The sequence below is a fragment of the Barbatula barbatula genome (genome assembly GCF_947034865.1).
Source record: "Barbatula barbatula genome assembly, chromosome: 3".
Classification (NCBI taxonomy): Eukaryota; Metazoa; Chordata; class Actinopteri; order Cypriniformes; family Nemacheilidae; genus Barbatula; species Barbatula barbatula.
This window is the reverse complement of record NC_136764.1, coordinates 2,064,194-2,091,452: the sequence shown is the minus strand read 5'-3', so window position 1 is coordinate 2,091,452 and position 27,259 is coordinate 2,064,194. Positions and strand designations below refer to the sequence as shown.

General features: G+C 42.9%; 1 protein-coding gene across 1 annotated transcript; it reads right to left on the bottom strand.

The window, feature by feature from the left end:
- Nucleotides 1-555: 555 nt before the first annotated feature.
- On the bottom strand, nt 556-27,259 carry LOC306891681 (uncharacterized protein). The gene is made up of 15 exons (XM_079452148.1): nt 27,180-27,259; nt 26,355-26,385; nt 25,691-25,801; nt 25,461-25,512; nt 19,510-19,714; nt 17,659-19,426; nt 17,170-17,343; nt 16,606-16,779; nt 13,878-14,051; nt 13,295-13,468; nt 6,547-6,720; nt 5,963-6,136; nt 3,485-3,658; nt 2,854-3,027; nt 556-1,995 (listed from the first exon to the last, which is right to left on the bottom strand). The coding sequence occupies exons 2-15, from the start codon at nt 26,378-26,380 to the stop codon at nt 1,977-1,979; spliced, it is 3,573 nt and encodes a 1,190-aa protein (XP_079308274.1). The 5' UTR covers nt 26,381-26,385; nt 27,180-27,259; the 3' UTR covers nt 556-1,976.

Genomic DNA, 27,259 nt, shown 5'->3' with positions numbered 1-27,259 from the left:
TTATTTCTTCTTTTCAATCTAATACTGTCAGACCGGATCAGAAACATATTGCCTGTGAGCCATAAACTCTTTTTGTGAATCCTTAAATAAAACAAACAATCAAGATTTTTAATTTTTACTGTTTGTTTGACTCGTTTAATACTTATTCACAATGTATTCGTTTCATTAACTAGCATTTCGATAAAATTACATTTTGGATCATTTCTCAGCAAACAATAGTAACAAAATTAGTTCACAATAAAAAAAATACAATTCAGTTTATGTTTTCTTTTCAACACCATTACAACAGTCTTCTGTGTCAAATAAACATAATATAGTGTGTATATTATAATTAAGTATAATATTTATATAAGACGAAATTCAGTATAATTAATTAATTCATGAATCAAGCATGATGTGTGGAGCCATAAGAGGTCAGAACATGAACACAAGTTTGCAGTAAACAGCGGCCTCGCAGTGAATCGTTCAATCCCTCTAAAGTACATTAAGCTTTTTATTATTTTTCGAAAGTTTTTAATAATTTAATTTGTACATAATAAATGCGTAATACAGTTTCTGGAGACTACAACACAAATCTATTTATTCATTATCAGTTGTTTTGAATGTTGTTGCATTTACCTCAAAGTATGTTGTAATATCAAGAGGATTAATAAGAATTATGATTTTTAACAGATTTTACTAACAGATGAAGAAATGGGTTTGCGGCGCTTATTTCTGTATTTACGGTATATCAGCAAAAGCAGGTTTAATGTTCTTCAGGGTTTTTTACATTCAGTTGGCCAATAAGTTTCGCATGGCAGCATATTTGTATCAATGTTTCTTCCAACACTTAAAATACATTACATGCTAATAAGTTTCCATCAGCTGAAATCAATGCAATTTGAATTCAATTGAATTTGTGAGAATTACCTGATTTGTTTCTCAGTTTACAAAACCACGTCATCAACTCGTCATTAGTGATCAAACATATATGTGTAAGACATCATTTAAAAGTGTTAAGTGTTTATACTTCTATTTGTGTACAATAACATTGAAAACTAAAGTGCATTTATAAAATAAAGAAAATATACAGAGTGCGCTCTCAGCCGTCACTGTCTGTAATATATTTCTGAAATCACATCTCAATATAAAGACTAAAACTCAGTGAATACATCACAGAAACACTCAGATCTGTATACTGTGCTCGGCTATAGATCATTCCACACCACCAATAAAGGGTTTTTTGTTATGCGTGTGCATTGTTGGTATTCACATTTATTTACTTTATTGCTCAATACTTTGTACATTATATGTTAACAATTATTTACAGTTTTCTTTCAGGAAAGTTGCTGCATCACTGAATCTCTGAGCTTATTAAATCAGTTCATGTTAAAGACAGAACACATGACAGACATATGATGTGTAACTGTGAGCTCATGTTGATCATAGTCTGAACCATTTGATAAAGAAATGACCAATAAAACATATGAAGTTTCATCACATTCTTTGTTCTAGTTGCTTCAGAATATTTCAGCTTGATGTCCATTATAGGTGTTTGGTGTTTATCTCTCCAGGTGTGAAACACATCAATATTCATCATCACTTACACTCCCTCACATGTTGAAAAAGTCATTATATTGTTTTATGTCAACGATCATTTAAGCATCAATTTGTCTGATGCCTAAAACTATTATTTTATTATAAGTATTTTATTTTAAGTTCATTCTTTATTAAATGAACTTTAAAGCAGTAAATGTAGGTGTCCATTGACCATGTAATAATGTATTGTGACCAGACACACGTCAGACTTTAGGAGCTCAGAGATACAGGATAATACAGAATATGAGATCAGAATGTTATACAAATGGAAATAATGATACATAAGACACTTTTTAGCGCTTCACAGCCGTCAGCGGTGATGTCACAGTCTTCAGAGAGAAAAAGGCTCAGATGATCTTTACTGAATGAAGGGAATCCTTTCACTCTTCATGTGATTGTTACAGTCGATGCTCAATACTGTAAAACATTGAGGAGAAACATCAGATATGATATTAATATTCACTCATCTCAGTCATTATCAACATCATGTCACAATGACTTTATACTTACAAATCATATTAAATTAATCTGAGAGAGAGAACACAATACAAGAAGTGCAGCCACACCAACATTAACACAAGTGTGAGTACAAAACATTTCTGTCACTTGTTCACTGTAAATAAATCTACTTCAAAATGTCTCGCAACAAATAGATCTTTTTTTGTTTATACTGAATAAGACTAGTCCTAAAATGTGTCTAATAAAGATTATTTTGTTGACTGGATTCTTAAAGGAACAGTTCACCCAAAAATGAAAAGACTACTATGGGAGTCAATGGTGACCCACAACGGCTGAGTTACAAACTCTCGTGTTTATTTGTGATCGTTTATTAGTTTCTTAATATATAGCATCTAAAAACAAATGAACAGTTTTTCATCTATTGCACGAGAGCAACAACAACTAAAATAAAACTATTTTAAAGCGTGAGGTCGCTGGTAGTAAAAGAGCAGCAGGTGGATCTCTACAGCAGCTTTACGTTACTTCAGATCTGAAGCGAGTGTACAGACCAAACTTCACTTGCATTTACAACAAGTCCACTGAAAGTGTCATGAGCACTAATAGATGAAACAACAGAAACATGTGTCGAGTTTGTTTGTGACGGCCTACGACTTTAGAACAACGTCAATATATTTATTAGCCCACATGACCCGCGACTAGTCGACATCAAGCTTTAAATGTCGTGCCAGAGCATTCATGTCGACTAGTTTGAGCAAACCCTACAGTGTGGTAACAGTTTATAGAAATAAAATGATTTAAAAATAATAAATAACTCACATTAGTGTCTGTAGTTGACAGTGAGGATCCTTCAGTAGATCAGAGAGCAGCTTCACTCCTGAATCTTCTGGATTATTCCAGCTCAGATCCAGTTGAGTCAGATGTGAGGGGTTTGATCTCAGAGCTGAAGTCAGAGCAACACAACCTTCAGATCCAATACTGCAGTTAAACAGACTGAAGAGAGAAGAAAATAAATGAAATAATGACAATAACATTTAGACAATAATCATAAGGATATATTATTTATTATTCATCAAATGTATCAATTTTTTTCCCTTTTTACAAGATACAAGTAATAAATTAAATGATTGTAAATCACAATAATATCATGAATAGTTTAATATATTCAAGTTGGTTATTAAAATCTAAAGTTATTAATAGTTAAAGTTATAAAGTTATTAAGATGTCAGTTTACAATAATATCATGAATAGTTTAATATATTGAAGTTAGTTATTAAAATGATCTCAGTTTGGTGATAATTCTGTATGAATCTGAATCAACAGAGAGTCATTGACTGACAGTCACTGTTGAGTCTCTTACATATAAAGATGAGTCTGATAAACTTATGAAGACCTTCATTTACATAATACATACACATGTTTAACTTTATTGCTTTAAGGATTTTCTTACTTTAATGTCTTCAGTTTACAGTTTGTATTCTTCAGTCCATCAGAGAGCAGCTTCACTCCTGAATCCTTCAGTTTATTGAGACTCAGGTTCAGTTCTGTCAGACTTGAGGAGTTTGATCTGAGAACTGACGCCAGTGATGAACAACTTTTCTCTTTCAGATTACAGACACTCAGACTGAAAGAGAAATAACAAGATAACAGTGAGTCACAATGTTAGTAAGTGTAACAATCACCATCTGGAGTGCCATTGAGAACCACCAGAGGGCACTCCACATCAGACCATCACTCACTCACAAACTACATTTCCCAGAACTCACTTCCCGGACTCATCATCACTGATTACATTCATCTGTATCTCATCACCTCGTCACCTCTTTCACTCTATATATACCATGTTCACTTATTCACACACTGCAAAGTCTTGTTTAGCCAGTCTACATTTCCGAGCGGTTCCCTATATTTAGTCGTCTGTGTATTACCTTGGACTTTTGATATCGACTGTGATTCTCTGCTGCCTGCCCCGACCTCTGCTTGTGACCGTTGATGATTTTGGATATTCCCTAACATACTATACGCTGTTGTTGATCTCTGCCTGTTTGACCATTCTCCTAATAAAAACTGCATTTGGATCCGTACGTCTCTGACTCCACGTGACAGTAAGACACTTATGACTGTTTTCTGACTGCATGATGGATCTTTCTGATGTGAATAACGCTGCACTTGCCACAGAGATGAATAACAGTCAAAGCATTAACAGATGGATCTTTAATGATCACTTCTGATCTCATTTCTATGTTTCAGGATATCGTATGAAGCATCAAGGTGTCAGGAACGTGTTGAGGGAACAAGGACAGAGAACCCAAGTGCAGACAGCGGGGTCAGAGGTCAACCCTTTCTGATGCGCGTGCGCTGCTTCTCTCCACCAAAGACACACCGCATGAAGAGCAGCAGACACGTGTTCATGTTAACAACAGTAGTGCAGGTCAATAGACTCACAACAATAAACTAAATACAGCAACTTTAAAGGATTTGTATCTGTCTGTCTGTTTACTGTTTGATAAAAGTCTCCAACCTTTCCACCAGATTTATGATATTTTATGAACCACAACCTTTTTATCTATATTGAGCATTAGCATTATTGATCAGCATGTAAACATTTGTGATCCTGTGAAAACCCAAATTAAAGTCTCAAAATCTAACTTATTATAACAAGCATCAAATATTAATTTCACTGAGATTTCAATCTTTAAAATGACATTATTCAGTTAATATTGAAGATGTTGTTGTTATATTTTCACAGAATATTCTGTAGGATGATTTTATGTAGAAAACAGTAAAAAGACTTTTGCTTTCTTTTCACAAGCAGCGTCACATTTAGTAATGAACAAGGATCTAATAGTGAAATGATTTAAAGACAGAAGTAGTTCTGGTATGAAGGGCATGAAAAGGCTTATTTAGTAAGTAAATTAGTTTTCTGTTTATGATGAGAGCATTTTAATAGTTACATTACATTTGTTGTTTGAATGTTGTCAGTAGTTTTATATTGACAGATATCAACTATCAGACTTCTATTAAGAGGACATTCCCCTCGCCACAGAACCTACAATACATAGATACATAGCCTACTGTGTAAGGGGTAGTGAAGTCTTTAATGTCGACAAATGGCAATAAATTGGCAATTATTTTTTATTTTAACAGTCACATAACAATCTCATCTGCTCAAGTCAGATGTATAAATATTGCAAGATGAATAATATTTGTCACGTTAACTGTGAATAATTAAAACTGTTCTCCATGTGCCAGTGTTGTGCAGTCGCAGTTCTTTGCACTAAATATCTGCGCATCTTTTTGGATTATCTGGATGTCACAGATTTAGCTTCAACCTCGCCGCTGCTTAATAACAATAAACTTCACTGTGACAAGGTGAGACATGTTTTATATTTAATAATGTTTTCTGTTCATTTCATTTAATGTTTGGTGTTTATTTTAGACTCGGACCTGATGAACGTGGTCGTTTGTGGTTGTTATGAAACATCTGTCTGTGGGTTTGAAGTGATTGTCACACACAGTATAAATGACAGATGCTTTAGTAGATATTTGTTGGAGTCGCACTTTTGCTGCAGAGTTAGAGCTTTAAAAACACATTTTAATGGATATGAGGGTTTGTGTTTGTTATCTGTAAGTCTCTGTGCATGTTCATGCATTCATTCAGTGTTTTGGATTCTTGTGAATGATTTGTTTAGATATGATGTGGTATCATTTATGGTGACGTTACTTTGGAATATCGCTGTTGTTTGGCCGGAGGAAATTTTTGCCATAACCGAGGTTTTGTTGATACGCCGCCACTGTCAACTACATCAAATTTACACAAGAACAAGAGTGAAACAGCAAAACATAAACAGCAAAAATACTCGACAGTCACTTGTGATTATTAAAAAAGTGAGTTTAAAACAAAATGATAATTTGATCAGTAACTCACAGTAGTGTCTGTAGTTGACAGTGTGGATCCTTCAGTAGATCAGAGAGCAGCTTCACTCCTGAATCTTCTGGATTATTTCTGCTCAGATCCAGTTGTGTCAGATGTGAGGGGTTTGATCTCAGAGCTGAAGTCAGAGCAACACAACCTTCAGATCCAATACTGCAACCAGACAGACTGAAGAGAGAAGAAAATAAATGAAATAATGACAATAACATTTAGACAATAATTAATAGCACAATTATTTAATATAGTTAATTATACTTTATTAAATATATTATTCAATTATTATTCATCAATGTATCAAATGATGTCCCTTTTTACAAGATACAAGTAATAAATTAAATGATTGTAAATCACTGTCATTTAACAATAATATCATGAATAGTTTAATATATTGAAGTTAGTTATTAAAATGATCTCAGTTTGGTGATAATTCTGTATGAATCTGAATCAACAGAGAGTCATTGACTGACAGTCACTGTTGAGTCTCTTACATATAAAGATGATCCTGATAAACTTATGAAGACCTTCATTAACATAATACATACACATGTTTAACTTTATTGCTTTAAGGATTTTCTTACTTTAATGTCTTCAGTTTACAGTTTGTATTCTTCAGTCCATCAGAGAGCAGCTTCACTCCTGAATCCTTCAGTTTATTGTGACTCAGGTTCAGTTCTGTCAGACTTGAGGAGTTTGATCTGAGAACTGACGCCAGTGATGAACAACTTTTCTCTGTCAGATAACAGCGACTCAGACTGAGAGAGAAATAACAAGATAACAGTGAGTCACAATGTTAGTAAGACACTTATGACTGTTTTCTGACTGCATGATGGATCTTTCTGATGTGAATAACGCTGCACTTGTCACAGAGATGAATAACAGTCAAAGCATTAACAGATGGATCTTTAATGATCACTTCTGATCTCATTTCTATGTTTCAGGATATCGTATGAAGCATCAAGGTGTCAGGAACGTGTTGAGGGAACAAGGACAGAGAACCCAAGTGCAGACAGCGGGGTCAGAGGTCAACCCTTTCTGATCCGCGTGCGCTGCTTCTCTCCACCAAAGACACGCCGCATGAAGAGCAGCAGACACGTGTTCATGTTAACAACAGTAGTGCAGGTCAATAGACTCACAACAATAAACTAAATACAGCAACTTTAAAGGATTTCTATCTGTCAGTCTGTTTACTGTTTGATAAAAGTCTCCAACCTTTCCACCAGATTTGTGATATTTTATGAACCACAACCTTTTTATCTATATTGAGCATTAGCATTATTGATCAGCATGTAAACATTTGTGACCCTGTGAAAACCCAAACTAAAGTCTCAAAATCTAACTTATTATAACAACCATCAAATATTAATTTCACTGAGATTTCAATCTTTAAAATGACATTATTTTGTCAATATTGAATATATTGTTGTTATATTTTCACGGAATATTCTGTAGGATGATTTTATGTAGAAAACAGTAAAAAGACTTTTGCTTTTCACAAGCAGCGTCACATTTAGTGATGAACAAGGATCTAATAGTGAAATGATTTAAAGACAGAAATAGTTCTGGTTTGAAGGGCATGAAAAGGCTTATTTAGTAAGTAAATTAGTTTTGTGTTTATGATGAGAGCATTTTAATAGTTTGTGACGAGTCACCCCTAGCGCAATCAGCGTCGCCATGGAAACCACGGGAGGTAACGAGGCACAGCTGTCGGCCGTCAGGGAATGATCTAAACCGGCATAAAAGCCGGTTTCACAGACAGCACGAGGAGCTACAACTCCATGGCAATACTGTGTCTAATGATTCTTTCTCCTGTGACTTTGACCAGGTTCGGACTACTAACGACCAACAGCGGCCACGTACCCCCGAAGCCAGCAGCACTACCCCACGAGGGATTGCACGGACACGAGGGATTGCACGGACACGAGGGATTGCACGGACACGAGGGATTGCACGGACACGAGGTTTTGCACGGACACAAGGTGTACACGGACGCAAGGGACTTCGAGGAGACGGGGCTAGAAGTGGAGCACGGCTCACCACCCCGCACCGTGAACCCGGAAGCACCGGAACTACACCTAGCGCTCTATTGTTTTATCACCGGCCGTTGGCCACACAGGTTAATAAATTCCCATCCGGGCGGTAAAAACCAGCAAGAGTTGTGCGTGTCGTTTCTCTACTCGTGACAACTGGTGGAAAATGCGGGCATAACAACGAGAAACAACACGTACAAACCTCTTTTTCTGCCATCGCTCTCTTTCTCTCTCTCTCTCTCTCGTGTGCTCAGGAGGACATGGATGAGATCGTCCGCCGGCTCACGGAGATCAACATCCGCCAGCAGCAGTTCGCAGAAACTCTGTCACAACGACAGGACCGTACGGACCGTGCGGTCGAGAGGATGAGCGACGTGCTGGCCGTGCAGGCTCCTACGCCAGATCCCCGGTCGAATGCACACCACCTCCTGACAAAGCTGGGGGAACAGGATGATGTAGAGGCTTACCTGCATACCTTCGAGGTGATCGCTACTCGGGAAAACTGGGTCAAGCCTGAGTGGGCCCGAATTCTGGCGCCGTTTCTGTCTGGAGAAGCCCAGCTCGCCTATTACGCCCTCACTCCCCCGTCCAATGACAGCTATGAGGTGCTCAAGGCTGAAATCCTTGCCCAGGTAGGACTGTCACCGATTACCGCAGCCCAGAAATTTTTTCAGTGGACATATGATGACCAAGCCCCGGTTAGGGCACAGGCCGCCCAGTTATCGCGGATCGCCCATCTGTGGCTGCTCGCCGGGGAACCCACAGCCTTACAAGTGGCAGAGAAGGTGGTGGTCGACCGCCTCCTGCGAGCCCTACCCCGCCGTCTTCGCCACCCTGTCGGTATGCGCGGACCCACAAGTTTCCGGAGCTTGGTGGAATCGGTGGAATTGGCGGAAGCATCTGCCGCCCGTGATGCGGGAGAGAGAGTGGGGCTGCCACCCCGGAGGGTGAACCCACCATGGCGACCTGTGGAGGGTACCTCACGACCAGGCAACAGACCAGCAACTCCCAACCCCACTGACGAGCCGATGCCAACAGAGCCGTCCACACCAAGTACCAAGACCTGGATGATCGGCTACACTGGGCACTGGCGGACCCCACCCGGAGCACCGCAGAGGATGGTGCACATTGACGGCCGGCCGGTCACAGCTACCCCGATTCGGGGAGCTCGGTCACACTGGCGCAACCCGCGATGATGCCGGCCCAGGCAAGGAGGTCGTCCATGATGCCCATCACTTGTGTGCACGGGGATACTCGGGAGGTCCCTGCCTACCGAGTCACCGTGGCCACACGACAAGGATCCTGGGTACTAGAGGTGGGGATTGTGGAGGACCTGCCAGTCCCGGTATTACTGAGCCGGGACTACCCGGGTTTTGAGCAGCTGATGGCCACATCTATCAGGCCCACCGATCGGGGAGGCCGCCGTCGACGACAACCCCGGCCAAGGACAAGGGAACGCCGCCCGGCATTAATGGCTACGGAGAGTGAACGGGAGGGTGAGTACCAGGACCCTAATCGTTTTCTCTGACCTGTTCCAACAGATAACCGGAGGAGGATCGTTCGGAAGGGAGCAAAGAGAAGACGAAAGACTCCGAAATTGTTGGGACCAGGTACGAGTAGTCGAGGAAGAAGTCCGACTCCCTGGCCCACACACCCTCCCGTACTTCATCATCAAAAATGGTCTGTTGTACTGTGTCGCCCAGAGGCGGGGGGAGCAAAAACAGCTACTGGTGGTACCTAAAGGGAAGACAGCAACCATTCTGGAGCTGGCTCACGCTCACCCCATGGCGGGTCATCTGGGAGCCGCCAATACGGCTCAACGCATCAAAGATCGCTTCCACTGGCCCGGTCTGGAGGCAGAGGTAAAGAGACACTGCCAAGCCTGCCCAACATGTCAGAAGAAGTCTCCAAAGCGACCTCCCCCCAGCCCTCTCATTCCCCTACCCATCATTGAGGTACCCTTCGAGCGCGTGGGGATGGACCTGGTGGGACCGCTGCCCAAGTCGGCCCGGGGACATGAGCACATTTTGGTCATAGTCGATTACGCCACCCGGTACCTGGAAGCCATACCCCTGAGAAAGGCTACCTCCAAGGCCATCGCGAAGGAGTTGTACCTGTTTTTCAGCCGGGTGGGTATCCCCTCGGAGATACTGACGGACCAGGGGACTCCGTTCATGTCCCGGTTGATGGTCGACCTCTGCCACCTATTAAAGGTAAAGCAACTTAGCACATCTGTGTACCACCCGCAGACGGATGGACTGGTGGAAAGATTCAATCAAACCCTGAAGCGGATGTTACGAAGGGTGGTGGCAGAGGACGGGCGCGACTGGGACCTCATGCTGCCGTACGTGCTGTTCGGGATCCGTGAGGTGCCCCAAGCCTCCACGGGATTTACCCCGTTTGAACTTCTCTTTGGCCGGCAGCCTAGAGGCTTACTCGACGTGGCCAAGGAAGCTTGGGAGCAACAACCAGCCCCACACCGCAGCGTCATCGAACACGTACGGCAGATGAAAACCCGTATCGATCGAGTAATGCCTCTCGTGCGGGAACACCTCGCAGAGGCCCAGCGCGCCCAACGGAGGCTGTATGACCGGCCCGCCCAACCTCGGGAGTTTCAGCCAGGCGACCGGGTGCTGCTCCTACTCCGGACGGCCACCTCAAAGTTCCTGGCATCTTGGAGCGGACCGTATACCATCGTGGAAAAGGTGGGGCCGGTCAACTACCGCGTCCGTCAACCGGGACGCCGACAAGAGGAGAAGCTATACCATGTGAACCTGCTAAAGAAGTGGATAGCAGCGCCAGCCCAGATGGCCGCTTTCGCAGCAACGGAGCCGCCAGAGATTTCCATGGGAGAGCTCTTGTCGGCCATCCAGAAGCAAGATCTCCGTACCCTGGTCAGTCAGTTCCACGACATCTTCTCCGAGAGGCCCGGGCAGACTAGGATCATCCAGCATGAGATTCAGACCCCTCCCGGTCTCATCGTCAGGCAGCGTCCCTACCGGGTCCCGGAAGCTCGCAGACTGGCTATAGAAGAGGAGATCACCCGAATGAAGGAGTTAGGGGTGATAGAGCCGTCCCGAAGCCCTTGGTCGAGCCCCATTGTGATGGTCCCAAAGCCCGATGGCACTCTCCGCTTCTGCAATGACTTTCGTCGGCTAAACAAAGCCTCCAGCTTTAACGCATACCCCATGCCCAGAGTGGATGAGCTACTCGACCGCCTGGGGAAGGCGCGATACATCACCACCCTGGACTTGACGAAAGGGTACTGGCAGGTACCACTGGCCCCAGACCAGGAGCTACAACTCCATGGCAATACTGTGTCTAATGATTCTTTCTCCTGTGACTTTGACCAGGTTCGGACTACTAACGACCAACAGCGGCCACGTACCCCCGAAGCCAGCAGCACTACCCCACGAGGGATTGCACGGACACGAGGGATTGCACGGACACGAGGGATTGCACGGACACCGGGATTGCACGGACACGAGGTTTTGCACGGACACAAGGTGTACACGGACGCACGGGACTTCGAGGAGACGGGGCTAGAAGTGGAGCACGGCTCACCACCCCGCGAACCCGGAAGCACCGGAACTACACCTAGCGCTCTATTGTTTTATCACCGGCCGTTGGCCACACAGGTTAATAAATTCCCCTCCGGGCGGTAAAAACCAGCAAGAGTTGTGCGTGTCGTTTCTCTACTCGTGACATAGTTACATTACATTTGTTGTTTGAATGTTGTCAGTAGTTTTATATTGACAGATATCAATTATCAGACTTCTATTAAGAGGACATTCCCCTCACAACAGAACCTACAATACATAGATACATACTGTGCATATCAAAATATTAAATAAATGGCCTGATGAAAGATCATATATATACACACACAAGGGGGCTTCATTTATTAAATATTTATTAATTTTCAGAAAACATTGTCTGGATTATTGTTGGAAGAAAATATAAAGACCGGACCTCTAGGAACTTGAATGTAAGACCCCTGCCCTACAGCATTCAGACAAAACAGTGAAACAAAGTGTGTATAATGATGCTCATCAAAGATCATCTTCATATATTAGACTGCTGTATATTTCTTGTATGTTAGATGTTCAGGTGAATCTTTTTGGATTATCTGGATTTCACAGATTTAGCTTCAACCTCGCCGCTGCTTAATAACAATAAGCTGCACTGTGACAAGATGAGACTGTCTTGATTACCCTATCATGTTTATTCTTGGTCTTGCAGCGGAGTCATGGCATAGCCTTAGGTTTTGTGTGAGAAAGACTTGGCTTTGTTTTGATTCTGACTTGCCATGTGCTTTCTCGTGTCTCGTCAGTGTTTCCCGCCATCTCGTTTCCTCGTTAACCTTCCCTGAGTGTTTCAGTACCCCTACCTGACCCTTGTCAATTATTCTGTGTTTGTTTCCCTTTAAAGCCTCCTTGTGTCTATAGTCCTGTGCTCGTTCGTTGTACCTGTATGCTGTACATGTTTCCTGCCTTGTACGTTCATGTAGTAGTTAAAGTTCTTGGTCTTGTACCCTGTTTGTTTGAAGTTCTAAGTTACATAGTTTGTTTGGTTATTTTTGCCCCCCTTGTGGGAAGTGGTTGTTTTCTGTTTTTGTATTAAGTTTAGTTAGTGTTCCCCATCGTGGGTGTTTTTGTTCTTGTTAGTTATAATTAAAGTTTCTGTTAACCCCTTCATCCCTGTGTCTGCCTGCACTTGGGTTCTCCCCTCACTAATCACGACAGAGATATGTTTTATATTTAATAATGTTTGCTGTTCATTTCATTTAAAGTTTGGTGTTTATTTTAGACTCGTACCTGATGAACGTGGTCGTTTGTGGTTGTTATGAAACATCTGTCTGTGGGTTTGAAGCGATTGTCACACACAGTATAAATGACAGATGCTTTAGTAGATATTTGTTGGAGTCGCACTTTTGCTGCAGAGTTAGAGCTTTAAAAACACATTTTAATGGATATGAGGGTTTGTGTTTGTTATCTGTAAGTCTCTGTGCATGTTCATGCATTCATTCAGTTATTTGGATTATTGTGAAGGATTTGTTTAGATATGATGTGGTATCATTTATGGTGACGTTACTTTGGAATATCGCTGTTGTTTGGCCGGAGGAAATTTTTGCCATAACCGAGGTTTTGTTGATACGCCGCCACTGTCAACTACATCAAATTTACACAAGAACAAGAGTGAAACAGCAAAACATAAACAGCAAAAATACTCGACAGTCACTTGAGATTATTAAAAAAAGTGAGTTTAAAACAAAATGATAATTTGATCAGTAACTCACAGTAGTGTCTGTAGTTGACAGTGTGGATCCTTCAGTAGATCAGAGAGCAGCTTCACTCCTGAATCTTCTGGATTATTATAGTTCAGATCCAGTTGTGTCAGATGTGAGGGGTTTGATCTCAGAGCTGAAGTCAGAGCAACACAACCTTCAGATCCAATACTGCAGTTAGACAGACTGAAGAGAGAAGAAAATAAATGAAATAATGACAATAACATTTAGACAATAATTAATAGCACAATTATTTAATATAGTTAATTATACTTTATTAAATATATTATTCAATTATTATTCATCAATGTATCAAATGATGTCCCTTTTACAAGATACAAGTAATAAATTAAATGATTGTAAATCACTGTCATTTAACAATAATATCATGAATAGTTTAATATAATCAAGTTAGTTATTAAAATGATCTCAGTTTGGTGATAATTCTGTATGAATCTGAATCAACAGAGAGTCATTGACTGACAGTCACTGTTGAGTCTCTTACATATAAAGATGATTCTGATAAACTTATGAAGACCTTCATTTACATAATACATACACATGTTTAACTTTATTGCTTTAAGGATTTTCTTACTGTAATGTCTTCAGTTTACAGTTTGTATTCTTCAGTCCATCAGAGAGCAGCTTCACTCCTGAATCCTTCAGTTTATTGTGACTCAGGTTCAGTTCTGTCAGACTTGAGGAGTTTGAACTGAGAACTGACGCCAGTGATGAACAACTTTTCTCTGTCAGATTACAGACACTCAGACTGAAAGAGAAATAACAAAACAAAAGTGTGCTAAAGCTTTAGTAAGAAACTCATAATCAAATCAAGTTGATCTCATTTCAATGAAAGCTTGACAACTTCCATGAGTGAAAGTGAACTTCAGTAAAACATGATGTGTGTGTCCAGAAACACAAGAACAGTACGTCATGTTAACTTCATGTAAATGTAGAGAAACCTTCTGTATAATACAATTACATTTATTAATTGGGGAAATGTTTTTTATCCAGAGAGACTTACACATGAGATTAATAGAAGAAGAATGAGTTTATCCAAGCGAAAACATAATACAAGTAAAGTGACTACATCAAATTTACACAAGAACAAAAGTGAAACAGCAAAAATAATCGACAGTCACTTGAATTAAACAGGTTTTATGGATGACCTTACTATAACAACTTCAACCCATGATCAAGCAAGATGGATCCTGAAAGCTCTAGAAGACGGGGCAACATGGGCTCGGATGAAGTTCAAACCAAGGAAATCAAGAAGTATGGTGATTAGAAGTGGGAAAGTGACCAAGATAAAACATAATACAAGAAAAACAAGTGGGAAAGTGATCCAAGAGAAAACATAATACAAGTAAAGTGACTACATCAAATTTACACAAGAACAAAAGTGAAACAGCAAAAATAATCGACAGTCACTTGAATTAAACAGGTTTTATGGATGACCTTACTATAACAACTTCAACCCATGTGCAAGCAAGATGGATCCTGAAAGCTCTAGAAGACGGGGAAACATGGGCTCGGATGAAGTTCAAACCAAGGAAATCAAGAAGTATGGTGATTAGAAGTGGGAAAGTGACCAGCAAGTTCCAGCTGCGAGTACAGGGGGAGACGATACCATCAATTGAGGAAAACCCAATTAAGTGCCTAGGGAAGTGGTACGATGCATCCCTGAGTGACAGATGCAACGTTTCCAGGACAGTGAAACAGGCAGATGCGTGGCTAAGTAAGATCGAGGGGTCAGGATTGCCAGGGAAGTTTAAGGCCTGGCTCTTCCAGCACGGCCTGCTACCACGACTCATGTGGCTACTGACAATCTATGAAGTACCGATGACAGCAGTGGAAGGAGTCGAGAGGCGAGTGAACAAACACCTCCGTAAGTGGCTCGGAATCCCACCAAGCTTCACGTCAATAGGGCTATACACCAGGTCGGGTCAGGTACAGCTACCCCTAGCATCAGTGGTGGAGGAGTTCAAGGTGGCAAAGTGCCGGCTTGTGATGATGTACCGTGACTCCACCGATGAAAAAGTCAGAAGAGCAGGCGTAACTACGAGATCAGGACGCAAATGGGCGGCTGACACATCAGTGGCGCAAGCCGAAAGCGCATTAAAGCTGAAGGACATCATCGGGAATCCATGCGTAGGGAGGCAAGGACTCGGATCCAGCCACTTCCAGCAGTGGGGAAAAGCAGACCCAAGGCAGAGAAGGGACATGATTCAAGCCGAGGTCCGACACTTGGAGGAAGAAAGGAGCAGGTCTAGGGCCATCGAACTGGGAGTACAAGGTGCCTGGACAAAGTGGAACCTGCCGAAGCGGAAGATCACATGGCCCGAGATCTGGAGACTGGAGCCCTTTCGTATCTCTTTCCTGCTCCGGTCAGTGTACGACACCCTTCCATCACCAACAAACCTCCACAGATGGGGAATGAGAGAGGACCCATTGTGTAGGCTATGCGGAGGGAGGGGAACAATGGCGCACATACTGGCAGGATGCAAAACAGCTCTTAGCCAAGGAAGATACAGGTGGCGCCATGACAAGGTTCTCAGTGCACTGGCTGACATCTTGGAGCGGGAGAGCCAGAAAAAGCGCCAGACCAGTACAAGGCAGGCGACATGTATTCAGTTCATCAGAGAAGGGGAGAAACCAGCAGCCCCCAAGAAGAACAAAAAGAGCCTCTTGCAAGCAGCACTATCCTGGGAGATGAGGGTGGACCTCGGAAGTAAATTAGTCTTCCCCCAGGTTGTGCAAACACTGCTTAGGCCGGATGTGGTCTTATGGTCTGAGGAGGCAAGGAAGATAATCTTGATTGAACTGAAGGTCCTGTGGGAAGACGGGTGCCAGGAGGCTTTTGAGCGGAAAGCCACCAAGTATCAGGACCTCGTTGAGCAGTGCAGGGCCAAAGGGTGGCAGACCTGGCTATTCCCGGTTGAGGTCGGGTGTAGGGGTTTCCCGGCGCAATCTGTGTGGAAGACACTCACAGCCTTGGGTATAGCAGGAAGGGAGAGGAAGGCAGCTGTCCGTAGGTTGGGTGAGGCAGCAGAAAGAGCGTCTTGCTGGCTCTGGAGTAGGAGGGAGGAGTTGAGCTGGGGGCCAGGAGGAGGTGGGCAGTGACTGGCCACCACTGCTGACCCGCCAACTGGAGGGTGTTGTGGTTTAGGGTCGAAACACCCCGTGAAAGTTGGATGCCACCTGATGACATCTTCTCCTGGCCGAAAGCTACAGTCATGCACTACAGTCAGTGAATGATTTAGGTGGCATCAGTACAGATGTATTCGATAGTAAACAAAATGATAATTTGATCAGTAACTCACAGTAGTTTGTGTAGTTTACAGTGTGGATCCTTCAGTAGATCATAGAGCAGCTTCACTCCTGAATCTTCTGGATTATTAAAGTTCAGATCCAGTTGTGTCAGATGTGAGGGGTTTGATCTCAGAGCTGAAGTCAGAGCAACACAACCTTCAGATCCAATACTGCAGAACGACAGACTGAAGAGAGAAGAAAATAATGACAATAACATTTAGACAATAATTAATAGCACAATTATTTAATATAGTTAATTATACTTTATTAAATATATTATTCAATTATTATTCATCAATGTATCAAATGATGTCCCTTTTTACAAGATACAAGTAATAAATTAAATGATTGTAAATCACAATAATATCATGAATAGTTAAATATATTCAAGTTAGTTATTAAAATGATCTCAGTTTGGTGATAATTCTGTATGAATCTGAATCAACAGAGAGTCATTGACTGACAGTCACTGTTGAGTCTCTTACATATAAAGATGATTCTGATAAACTTATGAAGAACTCCATTTACATAATACATACACATGTTTAACTTTATTGCTTTAAGGATTTTCTTACTTTAATGTCTTCAGTTTACAGTTTGTATTCTTCAGTCCATCAGAGAGCAGCTTCACTCCTGAATCCTTCAGATTATTGTGACTCAGGTTCAGTTCTGTCAGACTTGAGGAGTTTGATCTGAGAACTGACGCCAGTGATGAACAACTTTTCTCTGTCAGATTACAGCGACTCAGACTGAAAGAGAAATAACCAGATAACAGTGAAGATATAAACACATCAAGAGATAATGTTTGAACAATGAGAATCATCTGCACAAGAGCTGAAGCAACATCTGCACCTGATAGAGAATCACTGCAAGAACTGAACCCTGACAGACGATTATAAATAAAAAACAAATAAATGAAAATCAGAAAAAGCCACAAGAGAGCAGCTCTCACTCTATAGATGCAGTGAACAATTTCATCATGTTTTATTGTGTCTCTGTAGGACATTAACTACAGTAATGTGGATTGTTAGATGTTCAGGTGAAACTGCAGGTAAATGACTCACTGAGCTGTTCTGGATGCTTTGATCACTGGCAGAAGCCTCAGAAGACCTTCATCTGATGGATCATATTTCCTCAGATTAAACTCATCCAGCTTCTCTTCTGAGTTCAGTAACACAAACACCAGAGCCGACCACTGAGCAAAAGAGAGACGGACTCCAGCAAGACTAAACTCATCTCTTCTGTTCACATATGTTTGTACTTCCTGCACTAGAGAATGATCATTGAGTTCATTCAGACAGTGAAACAGATTGATGGATTTCTCTGGAGAGAGATTCTCTCTGATCTTCATCTTAATGTACTCGACTATTTCCTGTTTACTGTCAGAGCGTCTTCCTGTCTGTGTCATCAGATCTCGTAAGATTGTGTGACTGGACTCCAGCGAGAGACCCAGAAGAAATCTGAGGTAAAGATCCAGGTGTCCGTTCTCACTCTGTAAGGCCTTGTCCACTTCACTCTTCAGTAAATCACTCATGTTTGATCTCAATCCGCTGAAGTTTTCTGATGTTTGAAGAAATGACAGAAACTTGAATAAAGCAGCGAGAAACTCCTGAACGCTCAGATGCACAAAGCTGAACACCTTCCCCAGGTTCAGTCCAAACTCCTCTCTGAAGATCTGAGTACAAACTCCTGAGTACACTGACGCTTCTCTGACATCAATGTCACACTCTCTCAGATCCTCCTCATAGAAGATCAGGTTCCCTTTCTCCAGCTGTTGAAAAGCCAGTTTTCCCAGAGACTCAAGACTCTTTCTAGCCTGCTGAAGATCTACCTCACATTTCCCATCATACTTCTGACTCTTCAGTTTGATCTGAAACATCAGGAAGTGTGTGAACATGTGAGTGAGAGTCTTGGGGATCTGTGCTGGACTCTCTGCTTCACTCAACATTCTCTGGAGAACAGTGGCTGAAATCCAGCAGAAGACTGGGATGTGACACATGATGTACAGACTTCTGGATGATTTCATGTGTGTGATGATTCTGTTGGCCAGACTCTCATCGTTGATTCTCTTCCTGAAATACTCGTCCTTCTGAGGGTCATTGAATCCTCGTACATCTGTGATCAGATCAACACACTCAGGAGGAATCTGATTGGCTGCTGCTGGTCGAGAGGTGATCCAGATCAGAGCAGAAGGAAGCAGATTCCCCTTGATGAGGTTTGTCAGCAGCACATCCACTGACGCTGATTCATCTCTGACATCAAACAAACTCGGATTCTTTGAGAAATCTAGAGGAAGACGACACTCATCCAGACCATCAAAGATAAACACAACTTTATAATCATCAAAGTCTGTCGATCTCAGTGCTGTTGTATCTGTGAAGAACTGATGAAGAAGATCCATCAGACTGATATTTGTCTGTTTGATCAGATTCAGTTCTCTGAAAGGAAGTGGAAATATGAAGTGAAGATCTTGATTTGTTTTTTCTTCAGCCCAATCCAGAATGAACTTCTGCACAGAGACTGTTTTTCCAATTCCAGCGACTCCTTTAGTCAGCACACTTCTGATGGGTTTGTTTAGTTCAGGTGAGACTTTAAAGATGTCATTACATTTGATTTGTGTTTCTTGTGTCTCTGATCTTCTGGATGCGGTCTCAATCTGTCTCACCTCATGTTCATTATTGATGTCTTCACTCCCTCCCTCTGTGATGTACAGCTCTGTGTAGATCTCATTCACAAGTGTTGAGCTTCCTTGACTTGAGATTCCTTCATTCATTCTCTGGAATTTCTCTTTTAGTCTGGATTTGTGTTTCTTCATATATAAAGGGGCCAATTCTGTTGTGTAAAGGAAAACAAAATAAATTAAATGCATGAAATGACAAATAAAAAAAAGAATCCACAGGAATAAAATCTCTTACTTGTCTGTAGTTTGTTAGCGAGGTCTGTCTGCTTCATCTTCCTCAGGACGTTCAGTGTGATCTTCAGAAACATCTCTCTGACTCTGATCTGATCTTCATCATCCTCCTCTTCTCTCTCAGAGCATGATGGGTAATCTGGACTCAGTAGACTCTTGAAGATCTTCAGCTCTTTCTTCATCAGAGAGATGAGTTTGTGCTCAAGCTCCTGAAAACATTGTTCAAACACACATGATTTTGTTTTCTTTTGCTTGAACCCAATTTCATGAAACCTGTAATACATTTAAACACTAGTATAAACACACATCAAAACTACAGAAACAAAATCATATTTTCTGTAATTCATATTTTGCCTTTAAATGATTCTCAAAGCATCAAATACACATCAGCATTGATAACACACTGAGATCTATTTAAAATCAATATGATCGTGACTTCTTACTACAATGAATCAGTTTGAAACTAGACATCTAAACATGTTTCAGAATCATCAGTAATAATTGTCAGGACTCGGGACTGAACCTTTTGTTTTGTTCGTTTGTCATTGTTTTTGTCGATCCCATGGGAGAGCTGTCAGCTGCACCGAGTCTGTGTCTGCCCCACCCCCGTGTTTTTCCACTTTCTCGTTGACTGTTTACCCTTGACTGTTTACTCCTGTGAATGCTGTCACATGTTTTTGCTCCTAAGATTGTCAGATTAAAAGATTATTGAATCCTGCATCTGACTCCGGCCTCTGTCGTAACAGAACGATCCGACCAACATGGAGTCAGCGGAATCTGAACCCCTACGCTCTGCCATCACCCACCAGGGAGCCCTGTTAGGACAGCAGTCACAGCAGCTGCATGCCACTGCCCGGGAAGTGACCTCCCTCAGTAATCAGATGGCGAAGTTATCCAACCATCTAGAACACCTTCAGGCTGGACTCTCTGGACGAGGCACTGATCGCCACGAACCTGAGCCTCACGCCAACAATCCTCTGGTCTATGATAGCGACCCCAAGTCTTGCCAAGCATTCCTCTCTCAGTGTGCTCTTGTCTTTGCGCTCCAACCTTGCCGCTACGCCGCGGAGGAAACCAAGGTCGTCTTTGTTCTTACTTTAATCTCTGGAAGGCCTAGCGAATGGGGAGTGGCGGTCTGGAACGCGAAGGCTCCTTTTTGTACCTCCTTTGAGGGATTTCGCAAGGAGATGGAAAAACGTTTTGATCGTTCGGTGCGAGGGGATGAGGCGGCTGCCTTACTCTCTCGATTGACACAAAGGGAGGGGTCGGTAACAGACTACGCCATCCGTCTAAGAACCTTGGCAGCAGCTTGCGATTGGAACGACAGTGCACTGCGAGCCCGCTTCTTAGAGGGTCTGAAGCCAGCCATAGCCGACGAGCTGGCGGCCCTAGATCTCCCAGCTGACCTGGAGTCTCTCATCAATCTTACGCTACGCCTTGAGTCGTCTCAGGCACCGGCAGCAGTGTCGGCAGCCTTTTCCCGTCTGGCAACCCCAACCCTCCTCAGCATCAGGTCCTGAGCCCACTGCCTCTTCTACTCCTGAACCTATGCAGTTATGCCGTTTGCGACAAACCCCTCAACAGAAACAACTACGTCTAAGCCAGAGGGCTTTTCTTCCGGGAACCATTGTGAGAGGATTGTGCTGTACATCTTGGATTCTCCTCTAAATTATTCTGGGACATCCGTGGCTTGTACAGCACAATCCTCACATGGATTGGCAAAGGAATTCTGTGTTAGCCTGGAGTCGGTATTGTCATGTGTCTTGTTTGGGTCCTGCCTCGTCTCCTGTCTCTTTGTCTTGTGTGCCGCAGGTTCAACCCATCGACCTATCCGGCGTTCCGGTGGAGTACCACGATCTGGGGACCGTGTTCTGTAAGTCCCGGGCCACCTCTCTTCCTCCACATCGCTCCTACAACTGCTCAATAGACCTCCTCCCGGGCACTTCTCCGCCCAAGGGCTGTCTTTACTCCCTGTCTGAACCTGAGAGAGAGGCTATGGAAAAGTATATTCAAGAAGCTCTTCTGGCAGGTGCGGTGCGGGTTTCTTCGTACAGAAGACGGCTCCCTGCGTCCATGTATCGATTATCGAGGCTTGAACGACATCACTGTTAAGAACACGTTTCCCTTACCTCTCATGTCGTCTGCCTTTGAACTTTTGCAGGGTCCCCGGGTCTTCTCCAAATTAGACCTCCGCTTACCGTATTGTCCGCATTCGGGAGGGGGATGAGTGGAAGACCGCCTTTAATACACCCACGGGACACTTTGAGTATCGGGTTCTTCCTTTTGGTCTAACCAATGCCCCAGCGGTCTTCCAGAATCTGATCAATAGCGTTCTGGGCGACATGATCAATAGATTTGTCTTTGTGTATCTGGATGATATTTTGATATTTTCTCCCTCTCTCCAGGTGCACACTAGAGGTCTTCTCGGGTCCAAAGATCTTTACCCGACCCGAAATGACCCGAATCACTTTTTACCCGAACCCGAGACAGACCCGATAACGTTTTTATTTTAAAGCCCCGACCCGAGACAGACCCGATAACGTTAGACCCGAGTCCGACCCATCGTATATGTTTTTTATGTTTACGAATGTAAACCGACGTGTATTAATGAAATTGATATGGCAATGAACACGTTGATCCTCTTGTTTTGCTCTGGCAAATTGCGCAAACTGAGGCTAAATTGGTTGTGCAAATTTGAGCTGAATCAAATCTAAATAAGTGACGACATGGCAACCACTCGCGCTAACATTCTGTCTCAAAAATGTGTCCCAAACCGCGTAGTACTGAAATGTGCGCGTCTTTTAATATCTACTTCTGGTCGCCTGGTGGAAGTATGTTTTTCCTGAATACGATGGTAACTACATCGAGTGCAAACCCCTGCAGCGTTGGAAACTGCGGGATTTCAATTTTAATGTAATTTCAGATCACCGCGACTTTCGGAAGATTTGCATGGCTTTCAACCGATCGGCTGAGGGTTGGAGGAGAGTTGGTAACTACACGCACACACACAAGCGACGCGCTGTTATTGTACAGGATAGTTCGGGTCTTCCTCGGGTCAATTAAGCAAAACAATTTTTACTTTATATTACCCGAGACCCGAAGACACTAATAATATACCCGACACGTGTCCGAAGCTCCCATGAATCTTTTAGACCCGAACCCGCTCGGGTCTCGGGCCGGACCTCGGGTTTTCGAATCTAAGTGGACCCGTGAAGACCTCTAGTGCACACCCAGCACGTTAGACAGGTTCTCCAGCGCCTTCTGGAGAACCAACTGTTTGTCAAGGCGGCGAAGTGCGAATTCCACGCCGAGTCAGTCACGTTCCTTGGCCATATTATCTCTGTGAAGGGGATCAAGGCAGATCCCGCTAAGATCAAGGCCTTCGCGGAATGGACCGTCCCCGACTCTCGCAAAGCGTTACAACGTTTTCTGGGTTTCGCTCATTTCTACCGTCGATTCATCAGAAACTTTGGCCAAGTGGCCAGACCGCTCCCTGCGTTGACCTCCACCAAGGTACCGTTCAGGTGGAACCAAGACGCTCAGGTAGCCTTAGACATACTCAAGTCCCGTTTTGTCTCTGCAAATGTTCTGTCTATTCCAGATACTGCTCTACAGTTCATTGTTGAGGTCGACGCGTCTGATGTCGGGGTAGGCGCGGTCTTTTCCCAGCGGTCACCCAGTGATGGGAAGGTGCACCCCTGTGCCTTCTTCTCTCACCACCTTAGCCCTGCTGAACGTAACTACGACATCGGCAATCGAGAGCTGTTAGCGGTACGACTGGCCCTGGGTGAGTGGCGTCACTGGGTGGAGGGTGCCGCGCTGCCCTTCTTGGTCTGGACGGATCATAAGAACCTTGAATATATCCGTTCAGCTAAGAGGTTGAGCTCGCGGCAGGCCCGCAGTGCACTCTTCTTTGGCCGTTTTGCCTCGTACCGGCCGGGGTCCGAGAGCATCAAGCAAGATGCCTTGTCTCGAGTGTTCGAGCCTGCGTAGAGAGATTCCACCAACAATGCCATCCTCCCGGATGGACTGGTGGTCGAAGCTCTTTCTTGGGGCATCGAACTGCGAGTGATCACGGCTGGCCGAGGGGTGCAAGTGCCAGCAGAGTGTCCATAGGGTCACATTGCCACCGGAGGTCCTTCAGAGGGGCCATTCATCCAAACTGGTCTGCCATCCAGGAAAGCGGGTAACTCTGGCAGCCATCCACCAGCGCTTCTGGTGGCCGTCCCTAGTCAAGGATGTCGGACAGTTCGCGTTGGCCTGCTCCACGTGCGCCCAATGCAAGACGCGCAATTGCCCGCCCGCTGGTCTGCTTTGTCCTTTGCCCATACCCGCCCGCCCTTGGTCTCATGTGGCTCTCGATTTTGTCACCGGGCTCCCCTGTTCTGATGGTAATACCGTGGTACTCACAGTGGTGGATCGATTCTCCAGAATGGTTCACTTCATCCCCCTTCCCAAACTCCCGTCCGCCAAGGAGACTGCACAACTGATGGTGGACCACGTCTTCCGACTCCATGGGTTGCCGGTTTGGTTTCCGATAGGGGTCCTCAGTTCTCCTCCAGGTTTTGGAAAGAGTTCTGCAGACAGATCTCGACGGAGACGGGCCGCCTCCCCCCCTCCTCCTACTTTGGTGGATGGTTCTCCAATTTACAGGGTTAGGAGATTGTTAGACGTTCGACGACGCGGCAGAGGCTTCCAGTACTTAGTGGACTGGGAGGGCTATGGCGCAGAGGAGAGGAGTTGGGTACCGTCTAGGGACATCTTGGATCGGTCTCTGATTGTGGACCTCTTCCGACGTCAAAGTGAGCCCCCTCCTAGGACGCCCGGGGGCGCCACTGGGGGGGGGTACTGTTAGGACTCGGGTCTGAACCTTTTGTTTTGTTCGTTTGTCATAGTCTTTGTCGATTGCATGGGAGAGCTGTCAGCTCAGCGTGTGCTCAGAGTCTGTGTCTGCCCCGCCCCCGTGTTTTTCCACTTTCTCCTTAGCGCACTTGGTGCTCTTTCACACTCATCACGCACACCTGCCCCCACTTTCGGTTAGATTCACTCACTACTTATTCCTTGCCATACTCCCCATTCACTGTCGGATCATTAGAAAGTCTTACTTTTGACCTCGTGTCTGTAGACTACCCGTCTACAGTGTTTATCTAGATACCTCTTCTTGTCTTGCAACTACTCTCGTTTGGAATTTACACCTCTAGTCTTGGACTAATCTATCTGCCTTGGTCGTACTCTTGTTTTGGATGTTTTCCGCTAGTTTGTGATAGCGCTACCTAGTCTCTGGAATTTACGCTCGTCTATGGGATAGAACTTTTTGCTCCTAAGATTGTCCGATTAAAAGATTATTGAATCCTGCATCTGACTCCGGCAGATGTCGTAACAAATAATAACAGTAATCTATGTAAAGCTGCAGTACGACTGCCAGTAAAAGAATCCCATGAAACGCCCCTTAAACATACAGCTTTGATTTTGGTCTTATTAACATATTTTGGGGGAAAATTATTTTAAAGCTTCATTTGAAGAAGAGCATCTACATTTCTGAATAAACTGTGTGAATAAAAATGATATGGAATGTAAATAAAATGAATGTAAAATAAATTATTGTTAATCAAAGCAAAATGCTAAAAAAGACACATTTTTGAAAAGGAAATACTGTAAAAAAATCCCTTATAAATATTTATATAAACGGTTGTTACACAGTAGTTGCTTTACATCTATTTCTCAACTTCACACACAGACACAGACGGTCACACACACACACACAAGCACATACAAACGAACACACACACACACAGACAAACGCACGCACACACACAGACACACACACACAGACACACACACACACAGACACACACACACACACACACAGACACACGCACAGACACACGCACACACACAGACACACACACACACACACAGACACACACACAGACAGACACACACACACACACTCACCTGGAAAACAGACCCCATGTGCTTCCCTCTGAATGAGACATTTGTTGTGTTTCTGTAATGTAACAATAAATGAAATATGTGTTTCATACAGTGAACACTTGGATTAATGTGTGTATCTGTCAGTAAAGTGTTCAGTGAATATCTGCAGTAACATCAACAGCACAGACTCAGATCAGAGAATAAAGACTGATGAAGTGATTTACTCGTCTAAACCATCAGACTGTTCTCACCTCACATCTGGATCATCAGAGTCTCCTGAACTGAAGTTAAGTGGATCACCCATTGATGCTTCACTCTTCATGGACACACAGCTGGGTTTAGGAGATTCTCCACCAGTCAAACTAAAACAACATTTATGTAATGAGTTTATGCAATGTATCTGTAATGTGATAAATGTGTATAGTATATTAGAATAAATATAGGATATATGAATAAAAAATATTCAGAAAATAAAGTAAAAAGTAATTTCTGCTAAGATAAACTATTATAAATGAACATATTTGTAAGGACCACTATATTGCGTACATGAAATATATATTTTATGCATAAATTTGGCTAAATCTTGTGCATCCCTGTTTGAAGCAAGAAACTAAATCTGTCTGTAGTCCAACCTTTTAAAATCACTCTTCAAGTGATACAGTAAGATTCAAATGTAATTCAGTGCTATAGTGAGATATGAACCCTGCTTATCTAAAGAGAATTTAATAATACAAATAATAAAGCAAACTAAAGAAACCTCTCCCCACACAAACAAATATTAATTTGTAATTAATTAGTTTGTATGAAGCAAATATTCACAAAGTAGTTTTAAGTTTAAACTTTGACAGCTATCAGACAAATCAAACACAGTTAAAAAGGACACATTTCTATATTAAAATCTTTTACTCATCTCACCTTTTAATCCTTCTGGAGAGACTCATTGTTCCTGCAATAAAAATACTGTGTTAGACACTTCTTTAAACCAGTCATCCTCAGCTAAGCTGCACATTTCATCTTTTGAACAGTGAAGTGTCTCATATTATTGTTGAACTGCCCTATTGTGCTTTACATTTCTAACATGGACTGAAGGGGCGGAGCCAGGCGTGGGAGACATTGGGGGCTTAACCCAATACTATGGGCTTGGTCCCCAATGAGAAGTTTTCCCCATTTATGGCGGCTATATTACTATTTTCTAAGTGTTCTTTATATTCTGAAACCATAACATAGCAAATGTAGGCACTGTAATAATGACCGATTTGAAAAGCATGTTAACTTTCAGAAGATTCGGCATTTTAATTTGCGCACATTTAGTTTACCTCTATTTTTAACTAAAGGTCTTCCTCTCTTAAGTTAACGTTACTGGAGTAATACAGAGTTTAAAGCGTAATGCTGCCACCTTGCGTACTGGATGACTTCATTTTAGAAACCTAAAGAGCTTCGTGGCCATCCTCCCCTGGACTTGTGGAATGAATAATTTCACTTTCACTTAGACATTATATCTAGTATTTTCACAATAAAATCGGCAAGTCACATATTAGGATACTGTTCATAAACACGTTTCCTAATTACAAGAATAACATTTAGTAATTTTTCAGACGATTTTATCCAAAGCGAATTCAGGAAGCAATAAGCGATATGTCACACAGGAGCAATAGTTCAATACAAAAAACAACACACAACAACGCGATGTAAATAAAGTAAAACAGGCGATTGAATCTACTGAATAAATGTGATACTCACAGTATTTTCTTAACTTTAATAACAACAGCGATTCTCACTTTAAAATGTCTTCTGCTGTAACAGTTTCACTTTCACCGGAT